This window comes from Salmo trutta, chromosome 1 (assembly GCF_901001165.1).
Source record: "Salmo trutta chromosome 1, fSalTru1.1, whole genome shotgun sequence".
NCBI lineage: Eukaryota > Metazoa > Chordata > Actinopteri > Salmoniformes > Salmonidae > Salmo > Salmo trutta.
In genome coordinates, this window is record NC_042957.1 from 54,246,016 (window position 1) to 54,264,655 (window position 18,640).

Here is an 18,640-nt window from a genome sequence, read left to right on the forward strand (position 1 = left end):
TGCCTACCATCGCTCAGTCAGACTGCTCTATCAAATATCAAATCATAGACTTAATTATAATATAATAAACACAGAAATACGAGCCTTTGGTCATTAGTATGGTTAAATGCGGCAACTATCATTTCGAAAACAAATGTTTACTCTTTCAGTGAAATACGGAACCGTTCCGTATTTCATCGAACGGGTGGCAACCCTAAGTCTAAATATTGCTGTTACATTGCACAACCTTCAATGTTATGTCATAATTATGTAAAAGTCTGGCAAATTAATCATGGTCTTCACACAGTTTGCAACGAGCCAGGCGGCCCAAACTGTTGCATATACCCTGACTCTGCTTGCACTGAACGCAAGAGAAGTGACACAATTTCCCTAGTTAATATTGCCTGCAAACATTAATTTCTTTTAGCTAAATATATTTTTGTGTATTGATTTTAAGAAAGGCATTTATGTTTATGGTTAGGTACATTTGTGAAAGGATTGTTCTTTTTTCGCAAATGCGCTTTTGTTAAATCATCACCCGTTTGGCGAAGTTGAAGTAGGCTGTGATTCAATGATAAATTAACAGGCACCGCATTGATTATATGCAACGCAGGACAAGCTAGTTAACCTAGTAATATCATCAACCATGTGTAGTCAACTAGTGATTATGTGAAGATTATTTTTTTTATAAGATAAGTTTAATGCTAGCTAGCAACTTACCTTGTCTCCTTGCAGCCACAAGATCCTTTTGGCGCTGCACTTGCGTAACAGGTGGTCAGCCTGCCACGCAGTTTCCTTGTGGATTGCAATGTAATCGGCTTCCAAAAAGGCCCATTACCGGTTGTTATGAAAACTTGAAATCGGCCCTAATTAACTTCTCAGGGCTACGTGGGACGCTACCGTCCCACCCACTGTTCACACTATTCAACAGCCAGTGAAAAATCAGAGCGCCAAATTCAAAACAACAAAAATGTCATAATTCAAAGTTCTCAAACATACAACTATTTTACACCATTTTAAAGATAAACCTCTCCTTAATCCAACCACATTGTCCGATTTCAAAAAGGCTTTACGGCGAAAGCATAAAGTTAGATTATGTTAGGACAGTGCCAACACAAGAAAAACCACACAGCCATTTTCCAAGCAGGAGAGGGGTCACAAAAACCATAAATACAGCTAACATTAAGCACTAACCTTTGACGATCTTCATCAGATCACACTCCTAGGACTCAATGTTACACAATACATGTATGTTTTGTTCGATAAAGTTCATATTTATATGCAAAAACCCCATTTTACATTGGCGCGTGATGTTCAGAAAATATTTTTCCTCAAACTGCCGTCGAATCAGCATTTACAAAAATACTCATCATAAACGTTGATAAAATATTAAACTGTTATTCAAAGAATTATAGATAAACATCTCCTGAATGCAATCGCTGTGACAGATTTCAAAAAAGCTTCACGGGGAAAGCACACTTTGCAATAATCTGAGTACGGCACTCAGAAAAATGCATCATACAATACAGATACCCGCCATTTTGGAGTCATCTAAAATCATAAATAGCATTATAAATATTCACTTACCTTTGATGATCTTCATCAGAAGGCACTTCCAGGAATCCCAGGTCCACAATAAATGTTGTTTTGTTTGATAAAGTCCATAATTTATGTCCAAATACCTCGTTGTTTGCGCGTTCAGTAAGCTACTCCAAATGTAGGAAGCACGCCGAAAAGTCCAAAAAAGTTATATTTACGTTCGTTGAAACATGTCAAACGTTGTATAGCATCAATCTTTAGGGCCTTTTTAACATAAAACTTCAATAATATTCCAACCGGACGATTCCAATGTCTTGAAAAACGTTATGGAACACAGCTACCTCATCACGTGAACACGCGCCAATGAACTCATGTCATTTTCTGAGTCACCAACTTCCCGGCCTTCTTGTTCGCTCTCTGTTCACTGCAAAAGCCTGAAACAAGGTTCTAAAGACTGTTGACATCTAGTGGAAGCCTTAGGAAGTGCAAAATGAACCCTAGGTCACTGTGTGTTAGGCAATGACTTGAAAAGACTACAAGCATCAGATTTCCCACTTCCTGGTTCGATTTTTCTCAGGTTTTTGCCGCCATATGAGTTCTGTTATACTCACAGACATCATTCAAACAGTTTTAAAAACTTCCGAGTGTTTTCTATCCAAATCTACTAATAATATGCAAATATTTGACTCTGGGCCCGAGTATTAGGCAGTTTACTCTGGGCTCGCTTTTCATCCGAAATCGAAAATACTGCCCCCTATACCTTGACAGGTTAATCGGCCATGCCGATTAATCAGTCGGCCTCTAGTTTGAAGCTGGTGTAGAAAAATGAAAGTAAAGACTCTCAAACTAAGCTTAAGAACGGGAAGCATAGAAATAGCGCACATGGAACAGATCTACCGTTTCTTAGACTTGCTTTCATTGAGAATGACACATCTGTAACTCGCATTTCTATTTGAATGTGGTCCGGTCGCCCAAAAAGTTACATATTGCAGTTTTAAATCCTAATGCACAAAATGTAGCTCGTCTGCTTTCAGGCACACAGAAAGTAGTACAGAAATTACAGTTACCATTTTCAAACACGTCCCATCAGTTATGCTGATTAGATAGTACAATAATTAATCAACCCAATCAAGTTGAACTTGCACTTACACATAGAATGGTAATTCTATGGACATGCTTAGAATACAGCATTGCTTCCTACAACATGGTGTGTTTTTCCATAGAGATCCTATTCAGTTACTAGAGGGGTAATTTCATAAACCCTCAAAGTTCCAGAATGGGGTTAAAATGGCTGCCATATTCGTCAGGGAGAAATCCAAACCAGTCTAATTGGAATTAATGGCTGAGGCATAATCCAGATTTGACTTATGCAGGAAAATTAAAGTAATGCATGTGATATATCAGAAATTGTGTAATCAAATTATTGTCAACCTAAAATATTGTGATATATTTATAAATACAGTTTAAAGGTTTATACCAATTTCCTGTATAAATATCCTCTAAAATATATGTATGTTTTCATGGGAAGTTGAGTGCCATTATATGATATAATAGCAGTACTTGTTGTATTTCCAACTTGTCTAAATCCTATCATCAACTGATTTCAGCCAATGTATGGCTGTGGATTGACTGCATTGATCGAATGGAATGTTGGCATATTGGCAGTTAATTAAAAAAATGATCTATGGAAACATTCCTCTAAAACTGGCTGGCTTGCTAGCTATAACAAACATACAGGGCAGATAAATTCTTCAAATTCATTATTTTATATCAGGGATGGGCACCATGGGGTGTAGATAAAATGTTGCTGTTTTAGAGCTAGTTTACAGCAAAAAAAATGTTTTATGTGCCATGGGGTGGGGAGAAGATTTTCCAGTTTTAGAACAAATTTCATGCAATATTTTTTAGTTTTAGAGTTAATTACGTGCAATTCTACACATTTTGCCGTTAGGTGGAGAGCGATGTTTCCAGTTTTTAATATAATATCTATGAGACTGACAAACAAAATCAATGGGGGCCCCCGGGCTCTAATTCGGCCTTGATTACTGTAAGTTTGGATAACTGGCTGCTAGACTAATTTACCAATCTAAAAAATGTTAGCTGACATGGGCTAATTTGACTGACATAAGATGAAAACAGTTGATGCACAACAACATTTTGAGATTGCGCCTTGTGTATTCTGCTTCGCAATAGTAAGTTGTGACCCCGACTGAGTCGCCCCCCCCCCAACAACAAAAAAATTATATCCGAGGGCCTTCAAAAAGGGGGGCTGCGGCCACCAGTTTCCCAGCCCTGTTTTACATCATCTTACCACAGCATTGGCAAACCATAATTGACCAACTCCCTGACCAAAATGGCTGACCTTTATCCAGTCATAAAAATATTAATGTCAATTCTAGTATTCTAATTCTATTTCTGTGTTTTTCTGTGTTCTAAATGTGAAAGTATTCTGCGCTAAAGTGTATATGTTTATGTATTTCACATTTTGAAACTTCAGCGAGAATCACTCATGGAAACCGATAGATTAACACAGGGGCACAGGCATTTGTGGGGTGGACACAGGCCCACCCACTGGGGAGCCAGGCCCTGCTGGCCAATCCAAATATCTGCAGGCCCACCCACCAATTTCTGGCTATGCCTTTGCATTAACAAAAGGTACAAGATTTATGTCCATTCAGCAGTCATTGTAAGTATATCTGTTACAGGAGTAGGTGAAATTGTAATTGTTTAGAAAAGATAGCTCATCCATCTGTCCATATTTTCTCTTCACAATGATGAGCGGCGTTAATCGTGCTGCTCTTAAAGTTTGAGGATTTTTGAAGTTCAAATTGCGAGCAGCAGCTGGGAATCTTATGGAATGCACTTTAAGAGAATACTCAATCAATAAAGTTTATAACAGCAATAACTCACCTCTGTAGTGAGTGTAGTAATGGGATTAACAACCAGGAGTTAAAGCACACAGAGATGCATTCTGTTCTGTGAATTCCTTTATAGAGTAGCCTAATTTCTGAAAAGATATGGGGTTTAACCAGCTGTATATAGACACATTGGGTTTAACTGGGTGATCCTTTGGTCTGTCTTTTGCTGTCCTTTTAACTTCTCTTTGGTTTAGTTTTCCTTTATTGAATGGTGTGTGTATTAGTTTGTGTACTGGTCTTACTTGATGACACACCGTAATAATGCCTGGCAGTGTCTCGTATTATTTGATTTCTCTCTTTTTTGGGGTATGAGGATTGCTCTTCTCTCTCTTCCCTCCATCCTTTGGTGCTCTGTCTCTCTATCCCTACACATATAACTTAGTGAGATTTTTGGGAGAATGGTCACAGAATCTAATTGCTTTTTTTGAATGACGCACCTTGGTATTTGTTATTTTTGTTTTTGAAAAATAATTGTGGATTTTTGTTGTTGCTTATGTAGACGATGTCTCTCTCTTCCTTACACCATCTTTGTGTTTCCCTGTTTCTGTATGTGGACTGGCTCTGTATCTATCTATCTCTCTCTTTCTCACCTGCATCCCTCTCCTGAACTCCTTACCTGTCCCATCTGTCTCTGTATGTGTTTGATATGGGAGTGCTGCGATTGTTTTGATTGGTCTCTATGCTGCATCCGACGCTTGCTGATTGGCTGAATTACATTTTTTGGTTCTTTAGTCTCACTCTTGGTCATGTGATGCGCCCATATTTGGCTGCGTATAATTTCTGTCTTAGAAAATTCTTAATTTTGTCCAACAAATGTTTTTTGCACCCCTCTTTCTCTCCCCCTCCCCCTTATGTATTGATGTTGATTTCTTTTTAGGTTAACCCCAACAAGTTTTACTTTGGTCCAGTTCTATTGGTACTGCTGTGGGCTTGTGTCCTAAGTTGAGGGGTGGGATGGGATGGATGGGGTTGAATGTTTATTATTAACCCATGCAGATGTGTTTCTCACTGGTCTCTGTTTGATTTGCATGTCTACCTCTCTGTGAGATTGATCAAATTGCATTACCTCCCCTGGCATTGACACACCACTAACTATACATAAGGAAATGCATCATTGCCCAGTTATCACACCCAAAATTGAGGTTTATAAATGACCCGGATATGAATGCTGTGACATAAAAAGATTATCAGCATTAATCTGATTCATTAGGCTGATTTATTCGTTTTATTTTAGTGTCTTCACTCACAGAGACAATTATGTCAGCTAATTGAATCACTCAAGGCTGACCATCTCATTTGCAATGAAGGAAAATGAGGTAATTCTCATTTCCATTTGAATGAGGGCTGCAGTGATAGAGTATGACTAGTGGGGTGTTGAAGGTGGCTGAATCCATAATGGCTTTCTAAGTGGAACTTCGTCACATAGAACTCTCAAAGCTCTCCAATTGGCCAATAGGTCATTAGTAGCTCACAACAAAGTTTGACATGGCGCGACGGCACACTCAAACTGTGAAATTGCACGACACAACAGTCATTCTCATAAACCCCCATCAATGGAGATGGATAAAGATTAAGGGAGCCTAATATGGCCCTTTGAAGTTCAGTGAGGGGATTAGCCTAGCTAGCCGCCATCTTGATTCAACAGCCGGGCGCAGCACTAGACAGAAATACCCGTCTTTGTTCACACACCTGCATACTGCAAACACATATTATTATTCTCCTGCCACGTATCCCTGCTCTTCTCCTTATCTCTCCGTCTTCCTTTCTTCTCTTACCTATAAATCTCTCTCTTCCTCTCACCGCTGGGCTCAACCACTGGCCCTCCGTGTAGCTAGTTGTCTCCACAATGAATCATCGATTACACTCCTCTTGGGCAGAACACTTTAATTGCATGACTAAGATTCCCCCTAACAATCCTCCACCCACTCATGTACACACGCGCACACAAACACCGTAAGGGAGAGCAGAGACTACTTCATCATAACCGATGTTGTCAGCTGTCGTATAACTGGCTAGGGAGGAGGTAACGATGTGATGCATCAAACCCACCACCATATTGATGTGAATGATCCAGCGATGGTGAATGGGAGCAGACTGTAACTGTGGCCTCCCTGTATGTGTACACACAATCACCATTTTCTTGGCAAATGGTCTGATGATCTTAGACAGCAGGAGTGTTATTACCATTGTATTATTCATACATTCATAGTTAGATATGGTTTATTTTCTGAATTGCTATCACGTGTAAATGTCTAATATTGGTCCACTTGTGTGATTGTCTTTTGTGTTAAGAGTGTTTGTGTGTGTTTCCTGAATTGAATAGAACGTTGTGCTCACTGTCCCTCCTCCCACTCCCCAGGTTAACAATGCCACGGCCAGGGTGATGACCAATAAGAAGATGGTCAGCCCCTACCCCAACGGAGAGGCCCTTAGCACCCTGCCATATGGTAACCAGATGCAAACCACTCCATTAGCCTCATTATGATCCCTAACTGACTGTTAGTCAGCTGCCCATCTCCCTGTGTATCCCCTATCTATATGAATCCCTCCTGTTTCTGCCTCCTCTCTGCTTCTCAGCAGGATGGAAGCTAAGCCCAATGGTGCAGGCCATGTACGGACCAGAGCTCTATGCAGGTAAACCTCGTCTACCTCTTAGATTGCATGCTCTTCATTTCACCCAAATCTGTCTTCATTTAAACATCCCTAATTCATAGCGCCCCCAGGCATTGGACGTTCATACCCTCTCTCTCCTTCCCTCTCGCTCAGTTCCGGGGTTCCCCTACCCGTCTGCGGCAGCCTCCACGGCAGCTGCGTTCCGTGGTGCCCACCTTAGGGGCCGGGGAAGGCCAATGTACAGCGCGGTGCGAGCGGCGGTGCCGCAGCCTGCCCTCCCTGCCTACCCTGGGTAAGGGATTCAACTACAGAATCCATCCTCTGAACAGACACACTTAACATGACATTTATATACGTTCCTTCAGTAAATTCAGTAGTTTACTATAAATACCAATACGTGTAATGTTATTAGTTTGGTAGTATAGACACAAACTCCCTCTGAGCAGAACAATAATATGATCCTCTGCGTCACACTGCACACAAAGACCAGACACCTTTTCTTCCTATTTTTCTGTGTTCCGGTAATTCCACTAGATTGACTCACAGAGAAACTGTACTGTGTTGCATGTTGCTGGGCTGTGCCAATTGGTTAATGGGGATGCAACTGCTGTGATATTCTGGATGTTTTTTTTAAACTAGTACTGCAGGAAATGCCTCTTCTATATTTAATCCACTACTGCCTGACTTCAAACAAACGACTGGCTGACTGTCCTCAGTCTGTCCAGGACCTTGTCAATGTAAATGGGCCTCCGTTCCCTCTCCCTGGGGGATGCTGATAGAGGATGGTACCCTATAATACAGTCATGTTTATAATACCACTTGGTTCAGCAGTAATGGAACAAATAAATGGTGGTCTATTTCCTCTGCATGCTGCATGTGTGTGAAATAACTGTTCTATCTCTCTCCTTGTGCGTTCACGTTTCCCCTCAATCATCTCCCTGTTTACTCTCCTCCACACTGGCTTTCATTCCTGCCACTCTGGTCTTGGACCATCTCACTACACACCGACCCTTCCATCTCCACTGCTCCTGTTCCTCCCATCTCACTACACACCGACCCTTCCATCTCTACTGCTCCTGTTCCTCCCATCTCACTGTACACACCGACCCTTCCATCTCCACTGCTCCTGTTCCTCCCATCTCACTGTACACACCGACCCTTCCATCTCCACTGCTCCTGTTCCTCCCATCTCACTACACACCGACCCTTCCATCTCTACTGCTCCTGTTCCTCCCATCTCACTGTACACACCGACCCTTCCATCTCCACTGCTCCTGTTCCTCCCATCTCACTACACACCGACCCTTCCATCTCTACTGCTCCTGTTCCTCCCATCTCACTGTACACACCGACCCTTCCATCTCCACTGCTCCTGTTCCTCCCATCTCACTGTACACACCGACCCTTCCATCTCTACTGCTCCTGTTCCTCCCATCTCACTACACACCGACCCTTCCATCTCTACTGCTCCTGTTCCTCCCATCTCACTACACACCGACCCTTCCATCTCTACTGCTCCTGTTCCTTCCATCTCTACTGCTCCTGTTCCTCCCATCTCACTACACACCGACCCTTCCATCTCCACTGCTCCTGTTCCTCCCATCTCACTACACACCAACCCTTCCATCTCCACTGCTCCTGTTCCTCCCATCTCACTACACACCGACCCTTCCATCTCCACTGCTCCTGTTCCTCCCATCTCACTACACACCAACCCTTCCATCTCCACTGCTCCTGTTCCTCCCATCTCACTACACACCGACCCTTCCATCTCCACTGCTCCTGTTCCTCCCATCTCACTGTACACACCGACCCTTCCATCTCCACTGCTCCTGTTCCTCCCATCTCACTGTACACACCGACCCTTCCATCTCTACTGCTCCTGTTCCTCCCATCTCACTACACACCGACCCTTCCATCTCTACTGCTCCTGTTCCTCCCATCTCACTGTACACACCGACCCTTCCATCTCCACTGCTCCTGTTCCTCCCATCTCACTACACACCGACCCTTCCATCTCCACTGCTCCTGTTCCTCCCATCTCCTCCCTCCACCCCTCTCTTCACCTGCCATCTCCTCTGTCTGCCATCTCCTCTGTCTGCCATCTCCTCTGTCTGCCATCTCCTCTGTCTGCCATCTCCTCTGTCTGCCATCTCCTCTGTCTGCCATCTCCTCTGTCTGCCATCTCCTCTGTCTGCCATCTCCTCTGTCTGCCATCTCCTCTGTCTGCCTGTCTCTCTTAGCGTGGTGTATCAGGATGGTGGGTTTTATGGAGCTGCAGACTTATACGTAAGTAGATTCCCACTCCTCACACTCCCTCACGACTCTCTCCTTTCTCTCTGTGCGTTTCTGCATGTGCATAATTAATTGCGCTGCACAGAGCTGCCCAAATGTGACTGAAAAAAACGACTGTTTCATGCACACAGCTCCTATGTTGAATTATGCTAAGAGTTACGCTCTGTACTTTACCATTCCACCGCTGCCTGGGATCACACCTCTGGGTCTGAGTTTTCCCAGAAGACAGACTGTAACAGAGGGTGTTGTAGTCTGGCGTTGTAACACGGGGTTCCAACATGGGTAGCCGGGCCGCTCTGTGTGCGCTTGTGTCAGGGCGCGTGTCTGTCATTGTGGGCGTGTCTGTCATTGTGGGCGTGTCTGTCATTGTGGGCGTGTCTGTCATTGTGGGCGTGTCCGTCGGGGCGCGTGTCCGTCGGGGCGCGTGTCCGTCGGGGCGCGTGTCCGTCGGGGCGCGTGTCCGTCGGGGCGCGTGTCCGTCGGGGCGCGTGTCCGTCGGGGCGCGTGTCCGTCAGTGTGGGCGTGTCCGTCAGTGTGGGCGTGTCTGTCAGTGTGGGCGTGTCTGTCGGGGCGCGTGTCTGTCGGGGCGGGCGTGTCTGTCGGGGCGCGTGTCTGTCGGGGCGCGTGTCTGTCGGGGCGCGCGTGTCTGTCGGGGCGGGCGTGTCTGTCGGGGTGCGTGTCTGTCGGGGTGCGTGTCTGTCAGTGTGGGCGTGTCTGTCAGTGTGGGCGTGTCTGTCGGGGTGCGTGTCTGTCAGTGTGGGCGTGTCTGTCAGTGTGGGCGTGTCTGTCAGTGTGGGCGTGTCTGTCGGGGCGCGTGTCTGTCGCGGCGCGTGTCTGTCGGGGCGCGTGTCTGTCGGGGCGCGTGTCTGTCGGGGCGCGTGTCTGTCGGGGCGCGTGTCTGTCGGGGCGCGTGTCTGTCAGTGTGGGCGTGTCTGTCAGTGTGGGCGTGTCTGTCGGGGCGCGTGTCTGTCGCGGCGCGTGTCTGTCGGGGCGCGTGTCTGTCGGGGCGCGTGTCTGTCGGGGCGCGTGTCTGTCGGGGCGCGTGTCTGTCGGGGCGCGTGTCTGTCGGGGCGGGCGTGTCTGTCGGGGCGGGCGTGTCTGTCGGGGCGGGCGTGTCTGTCGGGGCGCGTGTCTGTCGGGGCGCGCGTGTCTGTCGGGGCGGGCGTGTCTGTCGGGGTGCGTGTCTGTCGGGGTGCGTGTCTGTCAGTGTGGGCGTGTCTGTCAGTGTGGGCGTGTCTGTCGGGGTGCGTGTCTGTCAGTGTGGGCGTGTCTGTCAGTGTGGGCGTGTCTGTCAGTGTGGGCGTGTCTGTCGGGGCGCGTGTCTGTCGCGGCGCGTGTCTGTCGGGGCGCGTGTCTGTCGGGGCGCGTGTCTGTCGGGGCGCGTGTCTGTCGGGGCGCGTGTCTGTCGGGGCGCGTGTCTGTCAGTGTGGGCGTGTCTGTCAGTGTGGGCGTGTCTGTCGGGGCGCGTGTCTGTCGCGGCGCGTGTCTGTCGGGGCGCGTGTCTGTCGGGGCGCGTGTCTGTCGGGGCGCGTGTCTGTCGGGGCGCGTGTCTGTCGGGGCGGGCGTGTCTGTCGGGGCGGGCGTGTCTGTCGGGGCGGGCGTGTCTGTCGGGGCGGGCGTGTCTGTCGGGGCGGGCGTGTCTGTCGGGGCGGGCGTGTCTGTCGGGGCGGGCGTGTCTGTCGGGGCGGGCGGGCGTGTCTGTCAGTGTGGGCGTGTCTGTCGGGGCGCGTGTCTGTCGGGGCGCGTGTCTGTCGGTGTGGGCGTGTCTGTCGGGGCCCGTGTCTGTCGGGGCGCGTGTCTGTCGGGGCGCGTGTCTGTCGGTGTGGGCGTGTCTGTCGGTGTGGGCGTGTCTGTCGGTGTGGGCGTGTCTGTCGGTGTGGGCGTGTCTGTCGGTGTGGGCGTGTCTGTCGGTGTGGGCGTGTGTCTGTCGGGGCGCGTGTCTGTCGGGGCGCGTGTCTGTCGGGGCCCGTGTCTGTCGGGGCCCGTGTCTGTCGGGGCCCGTGTCTGTCGGGGCGCGCGTCTGTCGGGGCGCGCGTCTGTCGGGGCGCGCGTCTGTCAGTGTGCGCGCGTCTGTCGGGGCGCGTCTGTCAGTGTGGGCGTGTCTGTCGAAGCGCGTGTCTGTCAGTGTGCGCGCGTCTGTCAGTGTGCGCGCGTCTGTCGGGGCGCGTCTGTCAGTGTGGGCGTGTCTGTCGGGGCGCGTGTCTGTCGGGGCGCGTGTCTGTCGGGGCGCGTGTCTGTCGGGGCGCGTGTCTGTCGGGGCGCGTGTCTGTCGGTGTAGGCGTGTCTGTCGGTGTGGGCGTGTCTGTCGGTGTGGGCGTGTGTCTGTCGGGGCGCGTGTCTGTCGGGGCGCGTGTCTGTCGGGGCGCGTGTCTGTCGGGGCCCGTGTCTGTCGGGGCCCGTGTCTGTCAGGGCCCGTGTCTGTCGGGGCGCGCGTCTGTCGGGGCGCGCGTCTGTCGGGGCGCGCGTCTGTCAGTGTGCGCGCGTCTGTCGGGGCGCGTCTGTCAGTGTGGGCGTGTCTGTCGGGGCGCGTGTCTGTCAGTGTGCGCGCGTCTGTCAGTGTGCGCGCGTCTGTCGGGGCGCGTCTGTCAGTGTGGGCGTGTCTGTCGGGGCGCGTGTCTGTCGGGGCGCGTGTCTGTCGGGGCGCGTGTCTGTCGGGGCGCGTGTCTGTCGGGGCGCGTGTCTGTCGGGGCGCGTGTCTGTCGGGGCGCGTGTCTGTCGGGGCGGGCGTGTCTGTCGGGGCGGGCGTGTCTGTCGGGGCGGGCGTGTCTGTCGGGGCGGGCGTGTCTGTCGGGGCGGGCGTGTCTGTCGGGCGGGCGTGTCTGTCGGGGCGGGCGTGTCTGTCGGTGCGGGCGTGTCTGTCGGTGCGGGCGTGTCTGTCGGTGCGGGCGTGTCTGTCGGTGCGGGCGTGTCTGTCGGTGCGGGCGTGTCTGTCGGTGCGGGCGTGTCTGTCGGTGCGGGCGTGTCTGTCGGTGCGGGCGTGTCTGTCGGGGCGCGTGTCTGTCGGGGCGCGTGTCTGTCGGTGTGGGCGTGTCTGTCGGGGCCCGTGTCTGTCGGGGCGCGTGTCTGTCGGGGCGCGTGTCTGTCGGGGCGCGTGTCTGTCGGGGCGCGTGTCTGTCGGGGCGGGCGTGTCTGTCGGGGCGGGCGTGTCTGTCGGGGCGGGCGTGTCTGTCGGGGCGGGCGTGTCTGTCGGTGCGGGCGTGTCTGTCGGTGCGGGCGTGTCTGTCGGTGCGGGCGTGTCTGTCGGTGCGGGCGTGTCTGTCGGTGCGGGCGTGTCTGTCGGTGCGGGCGTGTCTGTCGGTGCGGGCGTGTCTGTCGGTGCGGGCGTGTCTGTCGGTGCGGGCGTGTCTGTCGGTGCGGGCGTGTCTGTCGGTGCGGGCGTGTCTGTCGGTGCGGGCGTGTCTGTCGGTGCGGGCGTGTCTGTCGGTGCGGGCGTGTCTGTCGGGGCGCGTGTCTGTCGGGGCGCGTGTCTGTCGGTGTGGGCGTGTCTGTCGGGGCCCGTGTCTGTCGGGGCCCGTGTCTGTCGGGGCGCGTGTCTGTCGGGGCGCGTGTCTGTCGGTGTGGGCGTGTCTGTCGGTGTGGGCGTGTCTGTCGGTGTGGGCGTGTCTGTCGGTGTGGGCGTGTCTGTCGGTGTGGGCGTGTCTGTCGGGGCGCGTGTCTGTCGGGGCGCGTGTCTGTCGGGGCGCGTGTCTGTCGGGGCGCGTGTCTGTCGGGGCCCGTGTCTGTCGGGGCCCGTGTCTGTCGGGGCCCGTGTCTGTCGGGGCGCGCGTCTGTCGGGGCGCGCGTCTGTCGGGGCGCGCGTCTGTCAGTGTGCGCGCGTCTGTCGGGGCGCGTCTGTCAGTGTGGGCGTGTCTGTCGGGGCGCGTGTCTGTCAGTGTGCGCGCGTCTGTCGGGGCGCGTCTGTCAGTGTGGGCGTGTCTGTCGGGGCGCGTGTCTGTCGGGGCGCGTGTCTGTCGGGGCGCGTGTCTGTCGGGGCGCGTGTCTGTCGGGGCGCGTGTCTGTCAGTGTGGGCGTGTCTGTCAGTGTGGGCGTGTCTGTCAGTGTGGGCGTGTCTGTCGGGGCGCGTGTCTGTCAGTGTGGGCGCGTCTGTCGGGGCCCGTGTCTGTCGGGGCGCGTGTCTGTCAGTGTGGGCGCGTCTGTCAGTGTGGGCGTGTCTGTCGGGGCGCGTGTCTGTCGGGGCGCGTGTCTGTCAGTGTGGGCGTGTCTGTCAGTGTGGGCGTGTCTGTCGGGGCGCGTGTCTGTCGGGGCGCGTGTCTGTCGGGGCGCGTGTCTGTCGGGGCGCGTGTCTGTCGGGGCGCGTGTCTGTCGGGGCGCGTGTCTGTCAGTGTGGGCGTGTCTGTCAGTGTGGGCGTGTGTCCAGGTTGACAATGGCTGTTTCTGTTCTCTCTATAGAATAGTGTTTCAGGACTCTGTCATTAGTGGCAGATTGTCTCAGGTAGGGTCATTACCAAACACACTGTGTTTTATTATCCCTCTGGTGATTAGGATCTTTTGATGTTGTTTTGTTTTGAAACGGTAACTTGCTTTTCATTTTCCTACTAACTCACTGACATCTGCACAGGTGGATTGTGGGGAAGGGGTTTGTTACTAAGCTACTAAACAGCGTGTGTGTTTTGCCAGTTTGTTCAAAGAGAACCTGGTCTCTGAAAGGTAGAATGCTGGCAGTGATAACATGAAAGGAGGCAGTTGTATTTGTCTTTAAGTCACTGGCAGAGAGCCTCTTATTTCATACGAACACCAATGTTCCCAGCACCATTTCTTATGATTGGAAGTTACCACGTCCATTATGCTGAGTAACATCCATAGCTGGAACAGGTACAGAGATGAGCTGGAAGATACTCTATCTGTGTAGCAGCAGTGCCCTGTGGGGCTGAAATGAAGACGAGGAGAACACGGTTTCTTATTACTAAAGCCTGTCCCCAACCCCTTCCCGGTCTCGACTCTGTCTGGAGCTACAATTACTGAAGCATGCTGATTCACGTCTGCATGCACTACAGATATAGGCCTACCCTTTCTCTCTCCCCTTACCTCCTCTCACAGCCCCCCTCCCTCTGGCCTGTCACTAGTCGTACTGCAGGTTTCCAGGGAAATGCTGTGGGTTGTGTTCTGTATGATTAGGTCCAAATGCAGTGGTGTGTTCAAATAGATTTGTATTGAATTGGGGCATGCATGCAGTCTCAATGCCAGGAGGTGACACTGTGAGTGTGTTTGAGTGTGGCATCTCTATTTCCCCCCTCTTTCTTTGTCTTATATGCATATGAGAGATCACAACGATAATATGGATGGTTCGTGTAAATGTTACTTATCTTTCTCTATAATTCTGAATCTTTGATATGCTGCATTATTGACGATTGTCAACAACCTCCAGTGTAAATCTTTAACCACAAATGTTCTAAACTTGGTTGTTGTACTGTGTGATTCTTTAACTCACTCAGCACTTACACAACTCTGCCTCAGTAATGATCCTGTCTGCCTCAGCTGTACCATGATGACAGCCTCCATTTGTCCCTCTGTCTCCCAGGGAGGCTATCCTGCCGCTGCCTATCGCTTTGCTCAGCCTACTGCTGTAACCGGGGCAACTGCTGCCGCCGCAGCTGCTGCTTACAGTGACAGGTAAGAATAAGGAGGATCGTCTGAGGACTCGCATCCAAAAGCAGCAGTCTCGAAATGCAATAATGTGGCTGACGCACAATAACATGCTAGGCTATGACTCACAGTAGAAATGATTTAGTTGTGGTTTTTTTGGTGGGTATTTATGATACACTTGAACTTACAAATCTTATGTTATGTGATTTGTAATATCTCAGCCTATTTATGAGTCAGTGCAAGGTGTGTGTTATATTCTCACTGTAACTATGTGCAGCTGAAATCCATATGTTGGTATTCCTCTGGGACAGTTATGGGCGAGTGTACACTACAGATCCCTACCACGCTCTAGGTCCTGCTGCAGCTGCCTATGGAGTCGGTGCCATGGTAAGAGCCCCCCAGCCGCAACACTACAACAACAGGCTGGAAACTGAGTTATCTTCACTTTATGTAAATGTAGTTATTTACTTCTCGCACGTCTTTTTCACTGCTGTCTGTTGTTTAAAAACAGCTGCATCCTCCTTTCCTTATTTCTAATTTCTCTTTATCTCTCTCCTCCAGGCTAGTTTATATCGGGCTGGATACAGTAGGTTTGCTCCGTACTAAACAGCACTCGCACCATGGAATTCCACATTTCTGAACCTCTTCATTTGGAAAGAGCTCCCCTCCATTTTCTACGGGTGGTAGTATTAACCCATGTGTTTTGGAAAAAGGTCATCCACTCAAGATAAACTCAACTGTAACTCGGCTTGCTTCAACTGTCACACTCAGTGACATAGTAATGGACGAATGAAAACTGCCTGTGAATTTCAAGACTGGCAACAATAATTGAAGACAACTGTAGGAAGAACAAGAATTGTTACATAAAAAAACACTATTGGACATGGATGGAGAAATTGCTGCCCACCAGTAACTTTTTACACTACATCACTACAAACCTTTTCTCCTAATAGTCTGTGGTAATAATACTCAAATGTAAAATGCACACATATGTACACAGCTCAATGTGTTAGTACGACCTAAAAGTAGGCCATCACTAGCCTGAAATCTTAGGTCCTTTATATGAAACACTACATTGACAACCTGCCCAGTGGTGGACTCCCATCAGTTAAACAATGAACACATCCAAGTTGTTTTTTAAAGAACCTGTTCAAATAAAAGGTGAATGGCATGAAGAGATGCAAAAGTAGCAAAAAGTCCATAATCTGAACCACAAAATCTGAGCGACGACGCAGTTAAATCTAGGTAACAGTTGTTGCTCGGGAAAATGATTAAAGAAATCCAAACAGTCTACCGTTACACCACCAACCCAACTGTAAAAGACAAAAAACGATAAAGGGTTAGAAAATGACAAGGAAAAATAAACAAAATGACTTGTTTTTGTTCTGCATTACCTCAGTTTTTCTTTTCTATAATTGTCTATGAAAAAGCGTTGCTTAAAATTATTATATGATGTGGATGCAGTGAAATGACATCCACCATCATCATTTTCACATTTTCCAGTTGATTAATGCTGTTATTGCTGGTCTATAAGTATTATGATTATGATTCTTACTGTAGTTGAAACAATAATGACACAAGTCTTTTGATCTGTATCATGTATCCTTACTATTATATACCTACATTGTCTTGATTTTTCCTTTTGAGAATATTGTACAACTCATTCCTGCTCAACACAACTCCTTATACATGTTGTCTTTACTAGACTATATGACATTCCAGGTGTAGCATCAACATTGTGACTGAAAGGGGTAAAAACATTGAAAGTGTCTGGGGCATAGCTAACATGCTGTAGAAACCGGTCATGCAAGCTGGACCCAGCTATTCACAGATAAGAATGGAATTCTTAGGGGTTTGAGGGAACAAACCAGATGGTAGGAAACATATGAGAGTTACAAACACTGCAAGTTGATGTTACTTTTGTTTTCACCATTTTTAATATATATTTTTTGTCAAATTGACACAAATACAGACACGCGAGAAGTGACAGTAATGTTCACCCAATGCAATCTTCCTCCCTCCTAAGTCTTTGGGAATGTTCTAGTCCAGTATGTATTAAAGTCACTGCCTCAATGCTACTTTAAGGTACAGGAAGTGACCAACAAAAATATATAAATAGTCCTTGACCTATTATGTATCTCCATATACTCTGAATATGTTATTGCTATTGTTTGTCTTTTGGTTCCAAAGATTCTCTAAAAGCACATTTGTTGGTCAAGTGTACACATTTATTATACTTTTTATGATTGTTCTTGCTGTTATTTTAGCTCTTATTCTATTTTATGGTGGGTTCAAAGTGCTCCCTTTCAGTTTGCTGATGGTGGTGTTTTAAAAGTACCGTGTCCTGGGAAGTGTCATCTGAGAAGTGGAGAGGGAAGATAGTGGCAAACATGAATTTATTTACATAATTTTATAGCAACAGATTTAATAGACTTAAAAACCCCAAAATACATTTGGGAACTGGCACAGCTGGTCTTTTAAAATGGGGCTGCTGAATGTGACGAGGGGTTTGGATGAAGTGGTCCCAGGCAGATAAGTCAGTGTAAAATGTTGGGTTAAATATAACATTTAGGAGTCCACAGTAGACTTGAGTGGGGAATTTGGCATTTTGATACAGAATAGATGTCAGACTAGAGTGAGTGTGATGGTGAAACAAAGCGTTCTATTCCACACCGTTTTAAAGAGCCCCCACATGCCTCCTTTTTCCATTTGGGAGTGAGTGTGTAGTTCAGGGACAGTTGTAGAGTGGAGGACCCCAGGTAGAGAGCTGAGCCATAAACCACCTATTGACATGATGATTACCATATTACTAGCTGTTTTATCAGGGCCGGAGGGATGCATACAGCTGCATTAGTTATTCTGTTGAGTATTTCTGCCATGATATGACAATAAGAATTTTTAACTTCTCTTAAAAAGTATTAAAAGTATCAGTATGCATGTTTTTGTGAGAAGGACAGGGTCAAAAGTCATTTCATTTGTTGCATGAATCAAAACAATTTCTATGGAAAGGAGGTTATGTGAAATATGAAGGCTGGATTGAGAGGGGTTTCAACATAGTCCACTTGAGTTTGTTTCTAGTTGGGGGGAATAATGATATGTAAAATACTGCTTGTTTTGTTAAGTTTATGCCTGGGTTATCTATGTTCTTCTGTGGTCATGGTATCATTTGAATTACCAGTTATATCTCTTATTTCAATTTTAATTTGGAATGTTGAACCCCTGCAGTTTTTCTTTTGAAGTATGTTAAGTAATCCAATGATGATGATGTTCCACCATGCACAGAGCAGTCCAGCACAGACTGAACTAATGTTGTTTCCAATGCCTTGCATTGTAGCACAAGACTGCTCTATGGCACAGCAACTGACCATCCCTCCATAACTATCCACTTGTTACCCAGCAGTGGAGACTCCCATGTGCCCTCTCACGGCTGCTGAGATCACCTTAGACCCAGCTGTGTCTGACTTACCCCTCCCTGCCTTGTGCTGAAGTCAACCTAGTGGGAGTTGTTGGACAGAGATTTCATGAGTTGGAATTGCATGTGACTTTTTTGTTTTCACATGTGCATTGCTAAGCTCATTGATCCAAGTGATATTGTTTTTATTTTCTTCAAGTGACTTGTGTATTTCTCTTCATTTTTGCCATCTTCATGTTTGCCTTCTATTTCCTGTCATTGTTATTGAATGTACATAATAAACGGTTTGGTTTTTATACTC

At 48.4% G+C, this 18,640-nt stretch overlaps 1 protein-coding gene across 3 annotated transcripts in view; it reads left to right on the forward strand.

Annotated features, from left to right (window-relative positions):
* Positions 1 to 18,640, forward strand: part of LOC115200473 (RNA binding protein fox-1 homolog 2) — a 54,015-nt gene extending 35,375 nt beyond the window's left edge. Inside the window, exons 7-13 of one of the 3 annotated variants that reach the window (XM_029763573.1) lie at positions 6,796 to 6,883; positions 7,014 to 7,070; positions 7,203 to 7,341; positions 9,293 to 9,338; positions 14,863 to 14,954; positions 15,239 to 15,377; positions 15,489 to 18,640. In XM_029763573.1, coding sequence (XP_029619433.1) covers positions 6,796 to 6,883; positions 7,014 to 7,070; positions 7,203 to 7,341; positions 9,293 to 9,338; positions 14,863 to 14,954; positions 15,239 to 15,377; positions 15,489 to 15,533 — 606 coding nt within the window. In that variant the 3' untranslated portion in view covers positions 15,534 to 18,640. The remainder of the gene's footprint in view (positions 1 to 6,795; positions 6,884 to 7,013; positions 7,071 to 7,202; positions 7,342 to 9,292; positions 9,339 to 14,862; positions 14,955 to 15,238; positions 15,378 to 15,488) is intronic. The other 2 variants (XM_029763591.1, XM_029763583.1) reach the window with 2 other exon arrangements.